We start from the raw sequence: 20,449 nt of genomic DNA on the forward strand, positions 1-20,449 counted from the left end.
CATCATAATGTATGTAAGAATCGTAAGAAGAAATCTTTTTTTCCCTAGGGAGATGCCAGATATTTGATCACCAACTCCAAAGATCAAACAATAAAGCTGTGGGATATCCGATGCTTCTCCTCCTCAGAGGGAATTGAGGTAAATATTTAACATCTCACATTTTTTGGTCCTTAGTCATCCTTGTGATTTAGTGTTTTGATATCCTTAATTCAAAAAGAGCAAAATATTCAAGTATAAAACTATTATAGGCATTAATTGAAAATCATTACTAACAGTGTCCATTTTCTGGAGATGATAGTTCCTTTACCCATCTAGCCCAGACAACTAAAAATAATTGTTGGGTAAGTGAAATTTTGTGTAAGCAGCCCAAATTTTACTTTAAAAGAAAAACAGGAAGAAGAATTTGAGACAATTTTTTCCATGTCACTCTTGCCTTCCAATCCATCTGTAAACCTGGAAATTCCTGGGGTTTGCATACTGAGTAAATTGTAATCAGTTTTGCGCTCAGCCTTTTGGTTTGAACATAAATCCTTGGGCCTTTATAAAACTAGTCAGCTGTGTTGTCTCCCAGTTCTGTATTACTTCATCTACTTCCATGGTGGAAGATTTAGACAACATCCTCCAAAAACATATGGTAAGTTTGATTCTGTCAAATGAAAGAAGCTTTCTGATCATTTGGGAAAAGTCCAGTTTTTGTCCATCCCAACAGTTCATCCATTAGGGTATGTAATTTCTCACCCACCTTCATCTTATACGCCTTCCTCACCTTTGGATGGTCCAAATTGTTGAGCTTGTAAAGTCAGTTTTCAACAAGAAATGGATCACAGCCAGGACATTTCTGAAACTCCTCAGGTTGCTTGTTGCAGCTGTGGATCTTGTCCCACTGGGTTGCCTCCACATGCACCCTTTGTAGATGTCCTTGCTGTCACAGTGGTGCCCCTTGTCAATGCTGCTCGGTTGCAGGGTCAGCATAATGAGCAAGATATTATTCCTGGATCAGTGGTGCAAACAAGGTTGACTCAGGGCAGGAATACCTCTGGAGCTGCCCCAAATATAACCATGTGTGCACATGCAGGTACCTGTTTCTGGTGAGCTCATCTGTTCGCTGGCTTTGACTGCAGCCATAGCACCACAGAAATATACTCTGGCTTTGGGAGGACCAATCTTAATCTCACAGGTGGTGACAAGACCCAGTTGACATCAGCACAACCTCCAAACAGACACCCTATGCAGCTTTTGCTAGATTCACCTAGAAATTTATTTGGTGAGAAGATTTCATTTATTTCTTCTTCCCAGATGTAAGCCATATCACCTCTGGTTGTGCTACAGGAAAGTTATGAAAGTTTGGATATCCTTCATATGGAGAATGCAGCCTTCTTCCTTCAATGGTTACCCAAGGTATAGGCAGAATCCTTAAAATTCCCTAGTCATGCTGCCTATTCTCCTAACATTAATATGATCAGGGAACTTATTTGAAGGAGTAAGCAAATTTTTCAGTAAACTATGTTTCTCCAGAACTCTTACCCAATCACATTATTTTAATACCCTCCCATCCTCTCCGTAATGTGAGCATCCTGTTTATGATTATTAACTCAGCTCAAAACTAGTGCCATCTGTTGGTGGTAATGGGAGGTAATGGGCAAGATTTATTGCCCTTGTCTATATAAAAACAGTAGGAAATGTACGTTTTCATTTTTGGGAAGGCTGTATTCGGGAGTTAGTGGGGCTTATATTCTTAACATTTATGTGATCAGGTAAGTATTCTTAGAGAAACATAATTTACTGAAAATTTGCTTAGCCACCCCCCCCATAAAAATAGCAATGCCCAGTGAGGCAAGTACTCAACATTTTTACTCACCCAGAATAATTTTTACTCAAACAGTTATAAAATTGTAATAGGTGACAGTGTTAACAACCTAAATTTTATTACATGAAAGGTTGTTTTCCAGAACTTTTTTGGTGGCCCTTCTTACACCATTTGTAAGTATAAATTGAAACCTTTGGTAAGTCTTTATTAATATTGAAGAACTTGTATGAAATTGATGAAAACTAATGAAAAGAGACATTGGTTAGAAAGAATGGACTTCCAGTTAACAAAGTCATTTGTATTCTTAATAGAACAACCAATTCATTCAAGAGAAACATGGGTTAGTCCTGAATCATCACTTGCCTGATCAGGTGAGTGATTGAAAACAACTGCCAGAAATTTTAACTCACTTTGTTTAAGTTTGGGCAGTAAATATTCAATCCCTGTACTTTCATGATTTGAACACCACAATTTCTGACAGGTTTTTGAATTAAAAAGACATGCATTAAATGTCTGGCAGGTTTTTGAATTAGAAAGACTTGCCTTAAATGTCTGTCAGGTTTTTGAATTAGAAAGATTTGCATTAAATTTCTGGCAGGTTTTTGAATTATAAAGACTTGCATTAAATGTCTGGCAGGTTTTTGAATTAGACTTGCATAAAATTTCTGGCAGGTTTTTGCGTTAGAAAGACTTGCATTAAATGTCTGGCAGGTTTTTGAATTAGAAAGACTTGCATTACATGTCTGGCAGGTATTGGAATTAGAAAGACTTGCAATAATTGTCTGGCAGGTTTTTGCATTAGAAGGACTTGCATTAAATTTCTGGCAGGTTTTTGAATTAGAAAGACTTGCATTAAATGTCTGGCAGGTTTTTGAATTAGAAAGACTTGCATTAAATTTCTGGCAGGTTTTAGAATTAGAAAGACTTGCATTAAATATCTGGCAGGTTTTTGAATTAGAAAGACTTGCAATAAATGTCAAATTTTCATTTGTACATGCTGATTGCTGAATCAAGATTTTTTTATTTCTCAGGCAACAAAAAAGATCGTTGCAAAACAGAGATGGGACTATCGCTGGCAGCAGGTGCCAAGAAAATGTAAGCATTATGTCCTATATTTCTCCTTTATTACTAGCTTGAGACATAGGTCACACAAACAAGACACAAATATCAGAGCCTCCTGTACAGATGGTTCAGATGATGACAACAATGTTGTAGCTGCCATTGCAACACCTCATGGCACCATCTGAAGATGGTTGCCAGATAAAGCTTCCAGTTTTGATTGTAGAAATTAGGGCTCAGATCTTTGAACAGCTTTGAAACCTCTCAAACAAATTTTCATCTGTTCAGATTCCCTTTCCAAAATGAAAGTCTTTATGGTGAAAAAAGCTAAAACTAAACAGAAATATATTTTCATTTTATTTCAGTTTTAATTTTTATATATTTCTAGTTTAACATGAAAATGTTTATAGTATAAACTCAGTTCATTGTTTTATGATTGTATGCTTTTCAGTCATCCATTATCAATCTAGTTGTAAAATTTTAATAATAATAATATTATTTGATAAAATTTAGTCATGAAAAACCCATCTGAACTTTTGTCTTCAATTTTTTAAATAGTTGCATTATCAAAAAGTCTCGGCACACACATGTATTCTGCAGAGACACTCACAGATTCCAAATGGATTAATAAATGTAACTATAGTGATCAACTGATACATATATGAACGATATACCATTTACAGTTATACACATTTCAGCTTGTCAGAAAGTCATATATACATAGATGGAATAAAATATGCACAGATAATCTCTGGATGAAATGATTAAATTCATGAAATTCTGTATTGAGGGACTTGAATATATCGTTTTAGTTTATTGAGAACAAATTTCTTTAATGACATTTTAAATGAAGGAAAGGAATTAATTACTGTGTATTACACTAACATAGTTTCCTGTTAGAATAAGTTCACCATCGCCACACTTTGCATTTAGGTCATGTATTGTTACTGTGTAACTTTCTTTTAGAGGTACAACTCTGAGCACTACAACTTGTATGAATGTGATACCTTGTCATTCTTTGCTCAGTGTAATTCACCTCAAATTTACCTATCATATTTAGAGAATTCTACATTAGATCTCATTTTAAATGAAATGTATTAAACAAGTTGAATAATTTCTGTCTTTTTGCAAGATTTAAATTGATCAATGAATTTCTTAAATTTCATTTGAAATCAGTACAGATATAAGATTCTATTGATTGTATGATAAAAAATACCAATCTTATTGGGCCTAAACACAGAATAGTGTAGTGAAAAGAGTTTTAAATACCTTTGGATACCTTGGTTTTTATGGTTATCTTTGCATAATTTTATGTCATTTGTGAGGTGTTTTTGATGAATTCAGTTATAGGTCACATACTGGTGTTAAATTAGTAGTTCATTATGATCCGATTAGCAATATCTTGTAATATCATAATTCCTTACATCTTACAAATTAACAGTGAAAGTTAAGTGATTTTTGTGATTCACAGTATCGTATAAATGTCACTATATAATGTCTTCTGGTAAAAAATCCAAGAATTCATCCAGTTGTCTGATAAAGTTCTTAAACTCTCCATTGTTGTCTAGTCATGGTAAATCATCATCTTCTAATCATCGTAAATGTCGTACAACTGATTTCCTTGTATTCACTGTCATATGCAGGTGCTTATGTAGAGAATGAGTAAGATCTGGGTCTTACAGTCTGAAATCTATTAAAGGATGCAAATGAACACATATCAATTGAGCACCGAGAGTTCAAATATGCACCCTCTGCTACTTGGCACTGAGCAAGTATCCAACTAGTGGCTTGGTTAACGGGTTGTCACTTGGGAAAACTCAGAGGGTACTGCCTTTAAAAGCTGTTAAGATCAAAGATGCACAGGAAGTTGTAGAACTCTGTTTGACACTGAACAAGTATTACATTTGCAGCACAGTCACAAAGATTGTGAAATTGAATGAATGTTGCCGTTACAAGTCAGGGGCTTATCAAGTCACATGCACCTTGTTTGAGTTGTCAGTGGAGCATTTTATACCTCTGCCCCAATGTAATGATCAATTATGGGAATTCGTTAAATTTAGGATGGATAGTGAAAGTTTCTGGTGGGAGAAGTTCCCTAGGACCCACTCCAGGTGCAACACTGCTGGCTTACTTGTAATCTAGACACATTTGGTTTCATTCAGATTATTAGAGAATCCAGATATATTCATCACCTCAAAATAATCAAGAAAGCCTCTTCCCAGAAATTTTTGTATGTATACTAAAACATTCTGATTATTGTATTCTGGATTATTGAGGCCTATTATACACCTGATAGAGCAAGAATGTCTACATCCAAATGTTCTTAGACTATATCCATTTTTTTAGATATGCCTGTGTTTGGATATATTACCAGCTGTAGTGTGAAAAGAGTCAGGAATATAGATTAGGCTCAAAGCTGATGTCATTTTAGATGTCCAGCTTTCAGACTGCCGAGTTACATGCAGTAAATCTCATTGTAATATCATATCTTTTCATTGTTTTTTCTTGTTTCTTTTGAATAGTGAACCGTAAGAACAAGCTTCAGGGGGATTCCTCCATTATGACATACCGTGGACATTCTGTGCTTCACACGCTGATCAGATCTCGATTCTCACCAGAATTCAGTACGAGTCAGCGATTTATCTACTCAGGTTGTGCCACAGGAAGCGTTGTTAGTAAGTAGCCAGCCTCAGATCCAGTGTGCCACTTTTTCATTATCAAAATTATATTCAGTCTTGGCACTCAGCTAGGAAAATAACGTGGTATAATTAGCTTGTGCCCCATTGTAATTTGCACCAAACCACCAATCATTGGCATTTAATGCAAGTCTTTCTAATTCAAAAAATATTTACCTGGCATAACTTTGCTAACATAGAATCATTTAATCCCTTCATAACTTGAAATTTCAAACCATACTTTGCTCTGTCCAGGCAGACTTTTTGTTATTTGTCAAATGTAGTCATCCAGAGCAAGTGAAGTGTTGGAATCATGTTGTTTTGGAGAGACAGATCAGCCTAATGTATATAATGATGGTCATGCAGGTTAAAAAATAGTACACGTATGTGATATACAACATATCACTGTAATGGATAATCAGCTCAAATTAAATTAAAATGGAAACTACCCATTGTGAAAAAAAAATCATTCAGTATTTAGATTCAAGACTTTTTGTGCATTTACATAATAGCTAAGAATATCCAAAGAGAAAGAAATTTGTAAAACAAAAACTGTAGGTCCTTTTTGGAAAATGTTAAAAAAAATATATAATAAGGCATATCTTTTTACATTTATTTCTTCCTTTCTTCCATTTTCTATTTGAAATGTTGATATTAATCATTATTGTACAAGTTAGCTATGCCTATCCATGAATTTACAAAGGAATTATACTTTGCAGCTATACTGGTAGTTTTCAGTTAATTGAGTTAAAACTTGGTAGATATTAAAATGACAGAATGACACCAACAGGTGTGTGTGTGTCAGCCAGCTGTTACTTTATGCAAGTTCTGTCTGTGTTGTGCTTGCTTCTTTAGAACCCTGTAAGCAGACATCAGTTCTGTTTGGACACGTTTATAGTAAAAGATTTTTGTTGCAGTTTATGACTTGCTGTCAGGGAAAATTGTGAAGAAGCTGGAGGGACACCGATCTTGCGTAAGAGATGTGTCTTGGCATCCTTATGAAAACAACATAATCAGTACCTCAGTAAGTACAGACCTGTAGGTAAATTGAATGTATGTTGCCCCACTATACCAATAATAAGGTCACAGTCATCCAGACCTATTCAGGTCTTGGAATACACTCAGGGTATCTTTACATCCAGTTTGGTCTTGTTTGGCTCTATTAATTTTGAGACATGTTACACCAATACAAATGGCATGGAACCAATATCAGATGCTCCCTTGGTGTCAGGAGACTTAGTTATTAATGCTTTATTTGCCAAATTATAATTTGCACACAGCTGTTTTGCTTTATGTATGATGCACATCCAACTGAGAACAGTGTAGACCTAAATCTGTTATGACAGATCATACTGGTAAATCAGTTTTTGTGTGGATTGCTGGCATTCATAAGTAGAAGAGAACGTGTAAACCTACAGTTCACTGATTCATTGTTCTGTGGCAGAGATGTATACTGTTAAGTTTTATAAATGGGAACATGCAATGTTAGAAGACCTGTCAACTATGTAGTTTGACTGTAGGTCGTACAGAAATGAACATTAAGATATGGAAATATGATAATATGATTGTTGCAGTAAAATCTGGATAGTGGCTTATTCATGCTTGATTTCATATTAGATTTAGTGGTGTTGGTCAGGGAACAATACTAACTTTACAGGATTATGTCAGATGCTTTCAACTGAACATATTTTTTCTTGCAAAACATCTGCATGATCAGGCTATCGCTTATAGAAAAGTTTTATAGTCTAAAAATGGTGTCTTGTTGTTGTTGTATTGTTTAACACCATTTTTCAGCACATGATAGGCTATACATGGCGGCCAGTATTAATGGTGGAGGAAGAACCCGGGAAAACCCCGGAATGAACCATCGACCCTCGAGAAGCTACTGGCAAGCTTTCTCACATACCCAAATTGGCCGAACCCGAGACTTGAACCAACGCAGACAGAGATGAGATGGCAGTGATCCGTAACGGAGAGTGCTTTAGACCACTCAGCCACTCGGGGCCCCAAAAAAATGGTGTCTATGAAGCTAAGTATTCAACAACAAAAGGGACAAAAAACCGTTTACAAAGTTTTAATTGTGGGTGCAGAATATTATAAAGGAATATTCAGATTTGGGGTGGGGGAAAGCAGTAAGGGCAACAATTATATCTATTGACATCATGCTGGAAGAGATAATTACCATCACCACAAGAAATTAAATAAGTCAAGAATCACATCATATTGAGAAGTAGAGAAGCCATAGAGCTCCATGGTGCTTGGAACTGCAAGTTGTGAAACTGTACTGGAGGTAATTATGGTCTAAGTGCACTTTGCAAATCTTTTAGTTGATTATCATGTTTACTGTTACTGCCTCAGTCTGGAATCAGACTTCAGAACATTATAAATGCGTTTTCCAACTTTACAATAGCAATACATAATATATTTTGCTACACCTTACTGAAAACTAGCCCAACTTAACAGGAAAAAAATCGACTGCCTTGCTGAGATGGTTTTGTTAGGGTTGGCAGGTTTTGATTAGCATTACTAGTGTAATCAACTTTCACTACATGTCCTGACGAGTATAGTAAAAACTGTTATGAACGACCTCTGCACGGATTGAATTTATTATATAAACACTCTGTCATGAGCAACCACCTGCTGAATGTGACCAGTGCCTGCGATGTCTTGGCAAAATATGCATTTGACACAGCAATGAATGACTGCATCGCAAAAACTAGGATAAACTCCACCAACCTTTATTTAATCCCTGTAACAATGACTGCTTATACTGGTTTTTTAAAAATATGCTGGCTACCAATATCAGAAATTTTGTAGGTATTCTTATAGTGTGTTATAGTTTTTGTTGTAAACCAGACTAAAGTACATGTAGATTATTTCCTAGTCTGGTTCCCTACTTCATATGCTCCCAGTGTTGTTCTCCGCTCTGCAAATGATCCTAATCCATTATTATCCAATTCTGAAAATTACCTTAAGACAAATTTGTCTCAAAAACCACTTAACAGAAATTGATCAACTTTGATAGAAAGTTATTTCAAATTTATGCAAATGATGTTGGTCTGCCATAAAATATGGATGCTGTTTCGAAAAAGAAATACATTTAAGTGACTGAGCAGAATTCAAACTATATTTGACAGAGAGCATTCTTACATGAAGGTCTTTAAATTTTGTGCTAATTATATTTCATTTCATTTGCCATTGGATATGGCCACCATTACTAAATAGGAAAATATTTAAGTAACTTCTTCTCAAAGCTGCTCAGCAAATTTGACAAAATTTGGCAGTATTCTGGCATGAAGGCTTTTCAAGTTGTATCAGTGGCAAAATTTGACAGTATTCTGGCATGAAGGCTTTTCAAGTTGTACCAGTGACCAAATTTGACAGTATTCTGGCATGAAGGCTTTTCAAGTTGTACCAATGACCAAATTTGATAGTATTCTGGCATGAAGGCTTTTCAAGTTGTATCAGTGACAAAATTTGACAGTATTCTGGCATGAAGGCTTTTCAAGTTGTACCAATGACCAAATTGGACAGTGTTCTGGCATGAAGGCTTTTCAGATTTTTCCAATGGTTCTGATCTGCTCACAGATTTGGCCACTCTTACTAAATACAATCTTTAAGTGACTTTTGCTCAAATTTGCAAAACAGTGTTTGATTAAATTAGACAGAATGACCTACATCATTACACTTTGTAGGGTGTGGCAGCACTAGATGAATGGTGTTGAATATTGTTTGTGTTTTATACCTTGGAACATGCATGTACTCATTTTCAATGTTCCACACTATTCACTTGTACAATGGATGAAATGCCAAACAGTTTGATGGTCAGACTTTGTTCACACTGCAGACAGTTGCATTGCGTAAGAATTTAAGTTCTGAACAAGCGGCTGACCTACATTAACACAGACTGGTCATCAGCTCCAAGGCTGAGAGATCAGGGTGGATAGGCAGTTATCAGGTGTGGAGATGTTCAAGATGCATCTTCCATGTATTTTACTGCCCACATTTCTCTTTTACCGTACCATATTAACCTGTAAATAGTACACACACACATATCATCCCTGCATTATACTGCCCACATTTCTCTTTTACTGTACCATATTAACCTGTAGATAGTACACACATCATCCCTGCATTATACTGCCTACATTTCTCTTTTACTGTACCATATTGACCTGTAGATAGTACACACACACACACATCATCCCTGCATTATACTGCCCACATTTCTCTTTTACTGTACCATATTAACCTGTAGATAGTACACACATCATCCCTGCATTATACTGCCCACATTTCTCTTTTACTGTACCATATTAACCTGTAGATAGTACACACACACACACATCATCCCTGCATTATACTGCCCACATTTCTCTTTTACTGTACCATATTAACCTGTAGATAGTACACACATCATCCCTGCATTATACTGCCCACATTTCTCTTTTACTGTACCATATTGACTTGTAGATAGTACACACATCATCCCTGCATTATACTGCCCACATTTCTCTTCCACTGTACCATATTAACCTGTAGATAGTACACACACACACATCATCCCTGCATTATACTGCCTACATTTTTCTTTTAATGAACAATATTAACCTGTAGGTAGTACAATTACACATCATCCCTGCATTATACAGCCCACATTTCTCTTTTACTGTACCATATTAACCTGTAGATAGCATACACACATCATCCCTGCATTATACTGCCTACATTTCTCTTTTACTGTACCATATTAACCTGTAGATAGCATGCACACATCATCCCTGCATTATACTGCCCACATTTCTCTTTTACTGTACCATATTAACCTGTAGATAGTACACACATCATCCCTGCATTATACTGCCCACATTTCTCTTTTACTGTACCATATTAACCTGTAGATAGCATGCACACATCATCCCTGCATTATACTGCCCACATTTCTCTTTTACTGTACCATATTAACCTGTAGATAGCATGCACACATCATCCCTGCATTATACTGCCCACATTTCTCTTTTACTGTACCATATTAACCTGTAGATAGCATGCACAAATCATCCCTGCATTATACTGCCCACATTTCTCTTTTACTGTACCATATTAACCTGTAGATAGTACACACATCATCCCTGCATTATACTGCCCACATTTCTCTTTCACTGTACCATAATAACAAGTAGATAGTATATACACAGCTGCCAATACATTTAGTCTAGACCTATAATATAGACCTATAATACAGTAGCATAATACATCTGAACAGCTGAGGGTGTACACAGATTGACTCAGACATAAAGAGAATGAACAGTGTAGACTGTGATCTGCCAGTACATTATGAGACCACAGCACAGCTTCCTTATGATATAAATAGAAAAAACAGTATTGATTGTAATCTGCAAGTAATATGTGAGACAGCATGAGGATCTACTTAGTTTGCTTGAGTAATAAATAGAACGAAGAGCATAGCCTGTGTTCTGTATGTTCAGTATGAAGCAGCAGACGAGGGTCTACTCAGTTTGCTTGAGTTCTGTGTAGAATGAATAGCATTGATTGTGATCTGCAAATACAGTATAAGACAGCAAATTTTGGTCCACACAGCTTGTTTTAGTCTTATGTGCAGAATGAATAGTGTAGACTCTGGTCTGGGACTGCAGTATGAGACAGCAGTTGTAAATAGAATGAATAGTGTAGACTCTGGTCTGGGACTGCAGTATGAGACAGCAGTTGTTAACAGAATGAATAGTGTAGACTCTGGTCTGGGACTGCAGTATGAGACAGCAGTTGTAAATAGAATAAATAGTGTAGACTTTGGTCTGGGACTGCAGTATGAGACAGCAGATGTGGGTCTATGAAGCTTGTTTGAGTTGTAAATAGAATGAATAGTGTAGACTCTGGTCTGGCAGTATAGTATGAGATGGCAGATGAGGGTCTACATATCTTGTTTCAGTCATCACTAAAATGAATAGTGTTGACTATAATCTGACAGCACAGTACAAGAGAGCATATGTGTATGGTTACCTTTAACTAAGTCCTCCAAACTGTTTAACAGAATTTAACCAAATAAAAAAAAATCATCCTGCCCAAAGGGTTTTTCAGGTTTGAAAAATATCATGCAGATTTGCCATGAAGTATGCAGTCACTAAAAATAAATTTAAAAAAAAAATTATTTCTTCTCTTGAATTGCTCAGTAGAATTTGATCAAATTTGACAGAAAGCATTATGTTAGGAAACTGTTTAAGTTTCCACAAAATATGCTTTTGCCATTATTCAGTATGATCATTCATTCTTAAATAAATTAAAAGCATCATGGCATCAGGTTGTTTAAATTTGAAAAAATTGCCAATCTGCCATTTACAATGACTGCCATTACTAAACAATATAAATACTTAAATATTTGAAGCCATCATACTTATCCAGATTTTATAATTTGGGTTGGCCTTGCATTGGGTTTATTGTAGGTAGGTGTTAGCCAGACCCAGTTAGGCCTCTTGTTTTTCTCTTAGTTCCAAGCATATATTCCATATTCTTTATCCTTCTCTGCCAGTCATCAATCTGTATTTGGCTCAGTATTTACTCTACCAGTCATCATTCAGCATTTGGCTCCATATTTACTCTGCCAGTCATAAATCAGCATTTACCTCAGTATTTACTCTGCCAGTCATCAGTCATCATTTGGCTCAATATTTACTCTGCCAGTCAATCAATATTTGGCTTTATATTTACTCAGCCCTTAATACCAATGAAATATTTCATGTAGAAATCTAGTGTAGGCAGCATTGTTACCTAAGGATGTATGCTGTCTTGATGTTACAGAGGAGAAGGTAGTTGGGTTTCTAATAGAGTGCAGTTTTTTTATACTTGTACTTTGAATTTTTAGGATTTTCCCCTTTTTCTTATTGCTTTGTCTTAGTATTGTGTGCTTTTAGGAATACCCCCACCACACACACACACTGTACATTTGTAGACTTTTTAAATGTAATGATAATGGGTTTTTCAGCAATCTGTTTAATTCTTTCTACTATATAAACTTCCTCACAATTACATTTATATGACTTAACCCCCCTCCACCCAATGTAGACTGGGTCTTAATAATAATATTATGTTTGGTTAGTCATTCCTTTTTTTTCAAATTGTTGGACTGATATGATGACTTGACTTTCTTAAAATATTTCCATGAGTTCTTTATTTTTGTTGTGACCTAGTCCTAATCATAGTCTGATGCTGTTTGGTAATTTCTTTATCCCACTGTACATTTTGTATTTTGTAATTTCTTTAACAATGTTAATTGATAGTTTTCCCCATTTAGAGAAAACATTTTGTTTTTGCAGTGGGATGGATTTTTAGGGAAGTGGGACTACCAGTACATTGAAATCAGCAATGATGAAGACAGTGATACTTCAGAATCAGAGACAGACAGTGCAGGAGGTGTTCGCCATTCACTCAGGTTACGGACCCAGAGAAGACAAAAAACTAAAAAACAACGAGTCCATGAATGTGAGGAATGGAGGCAGGGACTTTTTGACTAAAAATTGATTATGCAAGAGTTCCATGAACAAAAACAGAATTAAGGCCCTATTACTTGAAGCACTGACTCAATTAGCACAGATCAGTTTACATGACTGCCTGTGATCAAAATGCAAACAGAATTAATGCCCTATTACTTGAAGCACTGACTCAATTAGCACAGATCAGTTTACATGACTGCCTGTGATCAAAATGCAAACTTTACTGATTATTTTCCAAAAAATAGTATGGACTCTGCATTTCCAGATGACATAAAAACAAAAGATAGTATGGACTCTGCATTTCAAGATGACATAAACAACTGAATCAGGTATATATTAAAATGAAGGTGTGAAGCTTTTCAAACAGATGGACAATTAAGCATTTATTCAGTGATGTTTGATATGTGAAATGATGTCCAAGTGGCAAGATTATTCGGGGCATATTAGTGCCACCCAGAAAAGCCAATAAAAGCAATGCATGTTAACTAGAGAATATTAAAACTGTGAGTCATTGTTGAATATTACTCTGAAATCTTTTTTTGCCTTTCACTTTGGATAAACAGATATATAATCCGCAGGCTTGTTACAAATATTGTTGGTCTGTTTCAGAGATATACATCATAAATCAGTTTTACAGTTTTATTTAAACTTGAACTGGTCTTCCTGAAGCTTCACACATAATTTATGGAACAGCACATTATTTCATTGTAAAAGGACTTTTCTTCAATCAGTGTTGACTGTGGAGTAGATATTATTATTTACCAGTGACAGAATACCTTGACATTAAACACATTAATGCAAAACCAGTGGTGCCAGGATAAACTATTCTCATGCATTTTGAAGGAGTCTTTAAATGATTTGCAGGTACATAGCTGTCCTAGTCGAATGTGATTCAGTACAGCTTTACAGATACCGATGTTTCGACAGACCTGGAATATGTGATTTTGTGTTATAAACGTGCAGAAATTTTTTGCAAGTGTGTGCATATTAAAATTATCTATATCTAAGTCACTTTCTTGCCATAGTTCTGTGAGAAAGTGTTATATTGCTGCTTTAAGGATGCCACATGCACAAGATTAGACTGTGATTGGAGTTTTTATTAAATGATATTAAATGACTAGACCCTTGTTTATTATGGCAAAAATCAATATGACTATTGATTCCTCCTAACCCATGTTTCTGATGGATCTAGTGCCTGTTGGCAACCAATGGATTTGACTAGTGATTCCCCCTAATCCATGATTCTGATGGATCTAGTGCCTGTTGGCAACCAGTGGATTTGACTAGTGATTCCCCCTAATCCATAATTCTGATGGATGTAGTGCCTGTTGGCAACCAGTGGATTTGACTAGTGATTCCCCCTAATCCATATTTCTGATGGATCTAGTGCCTGTTGGCAACCAGTGGATTTGACTAGTGGTTCCCCCTAATCCATAATTCTGATGGATCTAGTGCCTGTTGGCAACCAGTGGATTTGACTAGTGATTCCCCCTAATCCATGATTCTGATGGATCTAGTGCCTGTTGGCATCCCCACCAAGTCAGTTCCTTCTTTAGAATTAAGAGTGCTGTAGTGGTGTGTTAACTATAAAAATGTAACAAAACCATTACATACATGAAAATTAGAGTCATTATCCTGGGAAGAAGAAAGTTCAGCATGGATCAATTGACAAGTTATGTAAACAGAAGTTTGAGCCATTATTGATGTATATCTGAGATATAAAACTTGCTTGGTCCATTTCAAAATGTGTGGCATATTACTTGTTCAAATTTATGATAAGCAGAGCTGCTTTTTTATAATCTAAATTCTAGGCAGTCGGGTACATGTATGCCTGAGAATTATATAAACACTCAGGAATGTTTTAACCTTTAGGAAGGAATGTTTTTTCTCATGATGCAGGAAACAATAAAGGATATCAAAATCATTCTTCTCCTGCTTTCACAAAGATGAGACAAGCCTTGGATTATTATGTTAGTCAATGAGAAATTTTCTTTGGTTTATTTTTTTCTTTTGAGTTAGAATATCCGATGCTATTTCATAAGGGAATAATATCTGGTGTAGCTAAACTTTTTGATGTATCACAAAGAATGTACAATATTTAACCTTTTCAGTTCAGTATTGACAAAGAAAACAATTCTTTTATCAAAAATGGTAAATTGTTTTAGATTTGCAAGCAGAAATTCTTGGTAACAGTAAATTCGGCTTTTTTTTGTTCTTTCTAATGGTAGAAAAAAATTCTTTAAAAAAATACTCCATCTTCCTAAAAAAACATTGGATAAGTGTTGGAAATCCACCATCTTAATAAAGTTTTTCATTTGTACTTTAATAACAATACAAATTTTTCTGTCATCATCATTCATCAGGGATTGGGAAATAATGACTACAGTATGAAAGAAGAGGAAAATATTTCTTTTAAAATTCTAAAATAAATTGCTATGCCTCTTGTAGAACAGGAGAGACAAAATATACTTAGAATATGCTACAAATGTGAAAAATACCTCAGTGTAAATTACCATCTATTCTCCCATACAAGTCGATTCCAACTGCAAAACAACATAGACCCAGATTTGCTCTCCCATGACATGCCATCAGATCAGATTTTCTGTTATTCATTCATGTGATTTGACCAAATAAAACTGCAAAGAGCCACATTTGACAGCACATGCCTTTGCAGGTCTGGGTCTATGCTGTTTGCATCTGACAGTTATACAAGTATATACAGATATGTGTCTATACTGATATGCAGATCTGTGTCATTGATGATTGCATCTGACAGTTATACAAGTATATACAGATATGTGTCTATACTGATATGCAGGTATACGCAGATCTGTGTCTATAATGATTGCATTTGACTGTTATGCGAGTATATACAGATCTGTGTCAGTGATGTTTGCATGTTATGCAAGTACATGTATATACAGATCTGTGTCTATGATGATTTCATCTGAATGATATGCGAGTATATACAGATCTTTGTTTATGATGTTTGCATTTGACAATTATTCGAGTATAAACAGATCTGTGTGATGATTACTTCTGACTGATATGCGAGTATATAAAGGTCTGTGTTTATGATGTTTGCATCTGACTAATATGCAAGTTTATACAGGTCTGTGTTTATGATGTTTGCATATGACTGATATGCGAGTATATACAGGTCTGTGTTTATGATGTTTGCATATGACTGATATGTGAGTATATACAGGTCTGTGTTTATGATGTTTGCATATGACTGATATGCGAGTATATACAGGTCTGTGTTTATGATGTTTGCATATGACTGATATGTGAGTATATACAGGTCTGTGTTTATGATGTTTGCATATGACTGATATGCGAGTATATACAGGTCTGTGTTTATGATGTTTGCATATGACTGATATGTGAGTATATACAGGTCTGTGTATATGCTGTTTGCATCTGATGGATATACATTAATCATTGCAGGCAGTATTTATTTATGCTTAGTTTACATTTTTGAGGATAGATTGAGAAAAGCTTATTTTCAAGTGCAATGATAGATGGAGGGTGGGAAAAATGTTTTTGAGTATCTGAGGAGAACAGTTACATCATGTGAATGGTAAGGATTGAATTTTTTACTAGTTTTTAATTCAGCTTTTATAAAGAATATGTCCTGTCTTAATTGATACACAATTATTTTTATTAGATTTTCATGTTAAGACAGTAAATGTGTATCCAAGATACCATATTTTGTCACTACTTGTTAACTAATGTGCATTAAGTAAATTAAATAACCTGATTCTGAGATTGACTTTCTCCTGAATACATACTATTGTACAAATGGCTTATTTTTCAAGGCTACCTTTCTTTTGAGTACAAAATAGAGTAGGATAGGATGGCATATTTTCAAGTTAGGTTTAGAGTACAAAATAGAGTAGGAATTGGACAGCTCATTTTAATGGTAGCCCTTCTTTTGAAGCCAGCACAGTTTTAAATTTCTACATGGTATTGCTGCTGTACATAATCATATAAAAATTGGATTCAGCTGAAAACTTTATGCACCCATATCTACAGTTCCATCATGCACTATCAGATCTGGGTCTCTGTGGATTGTTAGGGGTACAGTAAAACAAATTTCATTGACACTGATCTGCCATTGCATTATTTAATTGGTTATCAGGGTCTATGATGTTTGCATTTTAACCTGATTTATATGCAAGTATGTACAGCAGTGTGCAAAGAAAATTATTTAACACAGGCCCAAAGCTGGTGAATTAAAAGAATCACAATCCCTGACTCCCAATTCCACAAGCCCCGACTCCAATTTCCATATGCCCTAAAATTTACATTTTTTAATATTATTTTTCATACAACGTTGTAATTGCTATATTTCAAATATGAAAAGATAAAAACTAAATCATAATAAATTGACTTGTATATTTGTTTGGGTCTCAAAATATGCCATGCAAAGCAATGTTTTCCTCCATTTTCCTGAGGTCAGAATTTAAAAACTTTTGGTGGTGTTTCCATCATGAACAAAGATGCATGAATAGAGTGCACTGAAGTCAATGGCGAGTAGCACATGAGTACTGAGGGAACCCTGGACAAAGAAGGAGGAGGATTTAAAGTGATAAAATCTCTTGGAAACCACTTGTTGGGTTCATTAGACGTCATGACATATCTTGTCCCATTCAGCAGCAAAGAATTGGAGCCTTATCTGTACTGGGATCTGTGATGGAGAGAAAAAGTGACAAAAATGGTCACCATTTCTGTCTCTTGTCCAATTTTCTTGTATGGTTTTCACCATTTGTAGAGTTGGTAGGACTACTTTCCAGTGGCTTGTGTCCAAGGGGCATCCCTGAGATCATTTTGTTGAGTGCCTTGAAAATCTCTCTGCGGTAGCTAAGACTTGAGGTAGGGAAATTGGTCTCCTTGGTGGTTTGTTTGCAAATTTTGTCAACCTGGTTAGTAAAGAGAGAATTAGATGATAAAAGGTGTTAGTATAGCTTGGCTTAATGATGGTTTTAAGAAGGGTGGAAGTAGAGAGTACTGCATCTTGTTCCTCCATTTGTAAAGTACATGATCCAACATGGAGCCCATGGCCATGGTGTTGTGCACCAACTGCTTTCTGTCATTAAAAGACTTCCAATTCATGTGTATAGAGGATGATTTTTTCATCCGTAGAGCCACATTATCTCGGTCTACTGCTGGGTTATCCAATGGAAAACTGTTGTTTGGGACTTACAGAATCACTGAATACACATACATTCTCACAGACTCCCTACAGTTACATTCATATAGAGAGTGTGCCTTCTGGTGCCAATCCCTAAATATAACTGCCACCATAATGGGCATATAACTTTTAGCTTTTTAGCTTTTGAGGTAGTAGTAGTTCTAATGTATTATGATCAGGTCATTGTTATTGAAGAAACTTATTTTACATGAAATTTTAAAAAAAATTACAGGAATGTTTTCATTAATGCAGCTGAAGCATACAAAATTTTATTAATTTGCATGTATGGTACTGAGTTAAGATGATTAAACAAGATTTGTTTATAACTTCACAACCAAGTTAAACATATATTTGATAAACATATACTAAATCAGGAGAAAATAAATTTATGTGGTATGCAGAAGTCATATTTCAGACAGTGGTAATATTGTAAGCAGATGCAGTGTCAACTATTTATTTTAAGGATTGAAGTTTTCACCTGCATATATTTCTTTTAGTGAATTCTGTTTGTTCTTTGAATGTGGCACATGTGCTAAACTTCTTTTGACATTAGTGTCTAGGTAACAAGGTTGACATTAAGCCCAGGGTCATCAATGCTTTGAGAGAGAATTTGATACTATGGCTGTACTTTTTATATGTCATCAAAACAGAAATGTACATCACAAGTTTGAAATGGACACCTTATGCTTTGTATTTAGTCCAAAAGACTTGTATATTTGAAAAAACTGATTTCAAATACAGTGCTCAATGCATCATATTGCATATATTATCACACATGTCAACAAAATATATAATGTAAATACTTGCATTACTTGTCATAGACCAGAAGAGCTTATGGGATTGTCAGTCGTTCATCATTAGTCATCTCTGACTTGTATTTCTGTTCATTTTGTGTATCCAATATGGTCACGAAGTGCCAGCTTAAAATTTGTTTTATCACTACTTCCCCTGAATGGAAGGACATTTCAGCATGGGGAATTTAGTAAGTTATTTTTTAGGATGTTGGTTCTAAATGAAAACAGTATTGTTCAGACATCCAGTATGGCCACCACAGTGGCCATTTTGAAAATCTTATTATTACTATACTTGAATGAATGGTCACATCAGCATAGCATGGTTTTCAGACAAAGACTTCTTGTGGTGTCTAGTTGATCATAATGAAAACGGTGCAGATCTGATTTCCAACATGGCTGCCACAATGTCCATCTTGAAATGTCTTGTTAATTGCTAATTCTCATATTGATACTGTGATTTCTTCAAAAAGACTTGTTATGATGTCAAGTTTATCCTAAATGGAACTAGATCCAGTGTGATATCAGATATGGCCACCATATTCACCATGTTGAATTGAAAGTCATATCAACATGGAGTTTCCACCAGAAGACTTCTTTTGATATCTTGTTGGTCCTAAGCAATGTCTAGTTAGTCTTAAATGAAAATGGGGCCAGTCTGACAGCCACAGTAGCTAATTTGAATATGATGTTGTTGCTGACGAATATTAGAGATGGTTTCAACATTCAGCAGTAAAATGGAAGAAATGGTCTTAAGTCAAATTCCTGAAAATTCTTTTTGACCAGTGGATTATAGGTCACTTTGAGAATCACATATTCTGAATCAGTTTACAAAAATATGGATTTTGTTGGTTTTGCTTTATCAGTCATCGTGATTGAAGTAAAATGCACCTGGTTGTATCTAGCTATATCAATTATGTAGGACACAAGTAGGTTCTTGGGTAAAAACTTCATTCACAAGTCACCCAGCAACCTCAGATGTGTTGGCAAATGTATGTACGTAATTTACTTGAGACAGAAAATACCTGCAGCCAAGCAGGTAAGAAGAACCAGTGAGTAATGTTTGTTTTTTGATGGCCAGTATCTGTACAAATATGTGTTGTCGATATTAACTCTTATTGTGTTGGAATAACTGAATGAGAATAACGTCATAACCTACATTTGATTTGTTTCTTCCTTTTAGAGATGAATGGAAATAAATCTTAGAATTCATCAGGACGATAATTTCCTTGAAATAATATTATAGAAAATTTACTTTGGCTGAAAATGCTTAACCATATGTGATATTGTGCTGAAGTATTTTGATTAGACATTCTTTAGGTGATATGCAGTTTTTAGATCTCGGTCTTTTCTAAATTGGATGCATTACATAAGAAGCAAGACAATGCCTATTCTTTGCTGATACTTCAAAG

The 20,449-nt window shown here is 35.3% G+C and overlaps 1 protein-coding gene across 2 annotated transcripts in view; it reads left to right on the forward strand.

Annotated features, from left to right (window-relative positions):
- The window catches only part of LOC149780748 (DDB1- and CUL4-associated factor 11-like), an 87,058-nt gene extending 70,240 nt beyond the window's left edge, over positions 1 to 16,818 (forward strand). For both annotated transcript variants that reach the window (XM_089937817.1, XM_089937818.1), the window contains 5 exons: positions 49 to 138; positions 2,839 to 2,902; positions 5,389 to 5,541; positions 6,459 to 6,565; positions 12,873 to 16,818. In XM_089937817.1, coding sequence (XP_089793943.1) covers positions 49 to 138; positions 2,839 to 2,902; positions 5,389 to 5,541; positions 6,459 to 6,565; positions 12,873 to 13,070 — 612 coding nt within the window. In that variant the 3' untranslated portion in view covers positions 13,071 to 16,818. The remainder of the gene's footprint in view (positions 1 to 48; positions 139 to 2,838; positions 2,903 to 5,388; positions 5,542 to 6,458; positions 6,566 to 12,872) is intronic.
- Positions 16,819 to 20,449: the final 3,631 nt, after the last annotated feature.

Source organism: Sinohyriopsis cumingii, chromosome 16 (assembly GCF_028554795.1).
Source record: "Sinohyriopsis cumingii isolate HCF-2022 chromosome 16, ASM2855479v2, whole genome shotgun sequence".
Classification (NCBI taxonomy): domain Eukaryota; kingdom Metazoa; phylum Mollusca; class Bivalvia; order Unionida; family Unionidae; genus Sinohyriopsis; species Sinohyriopsis cumingii.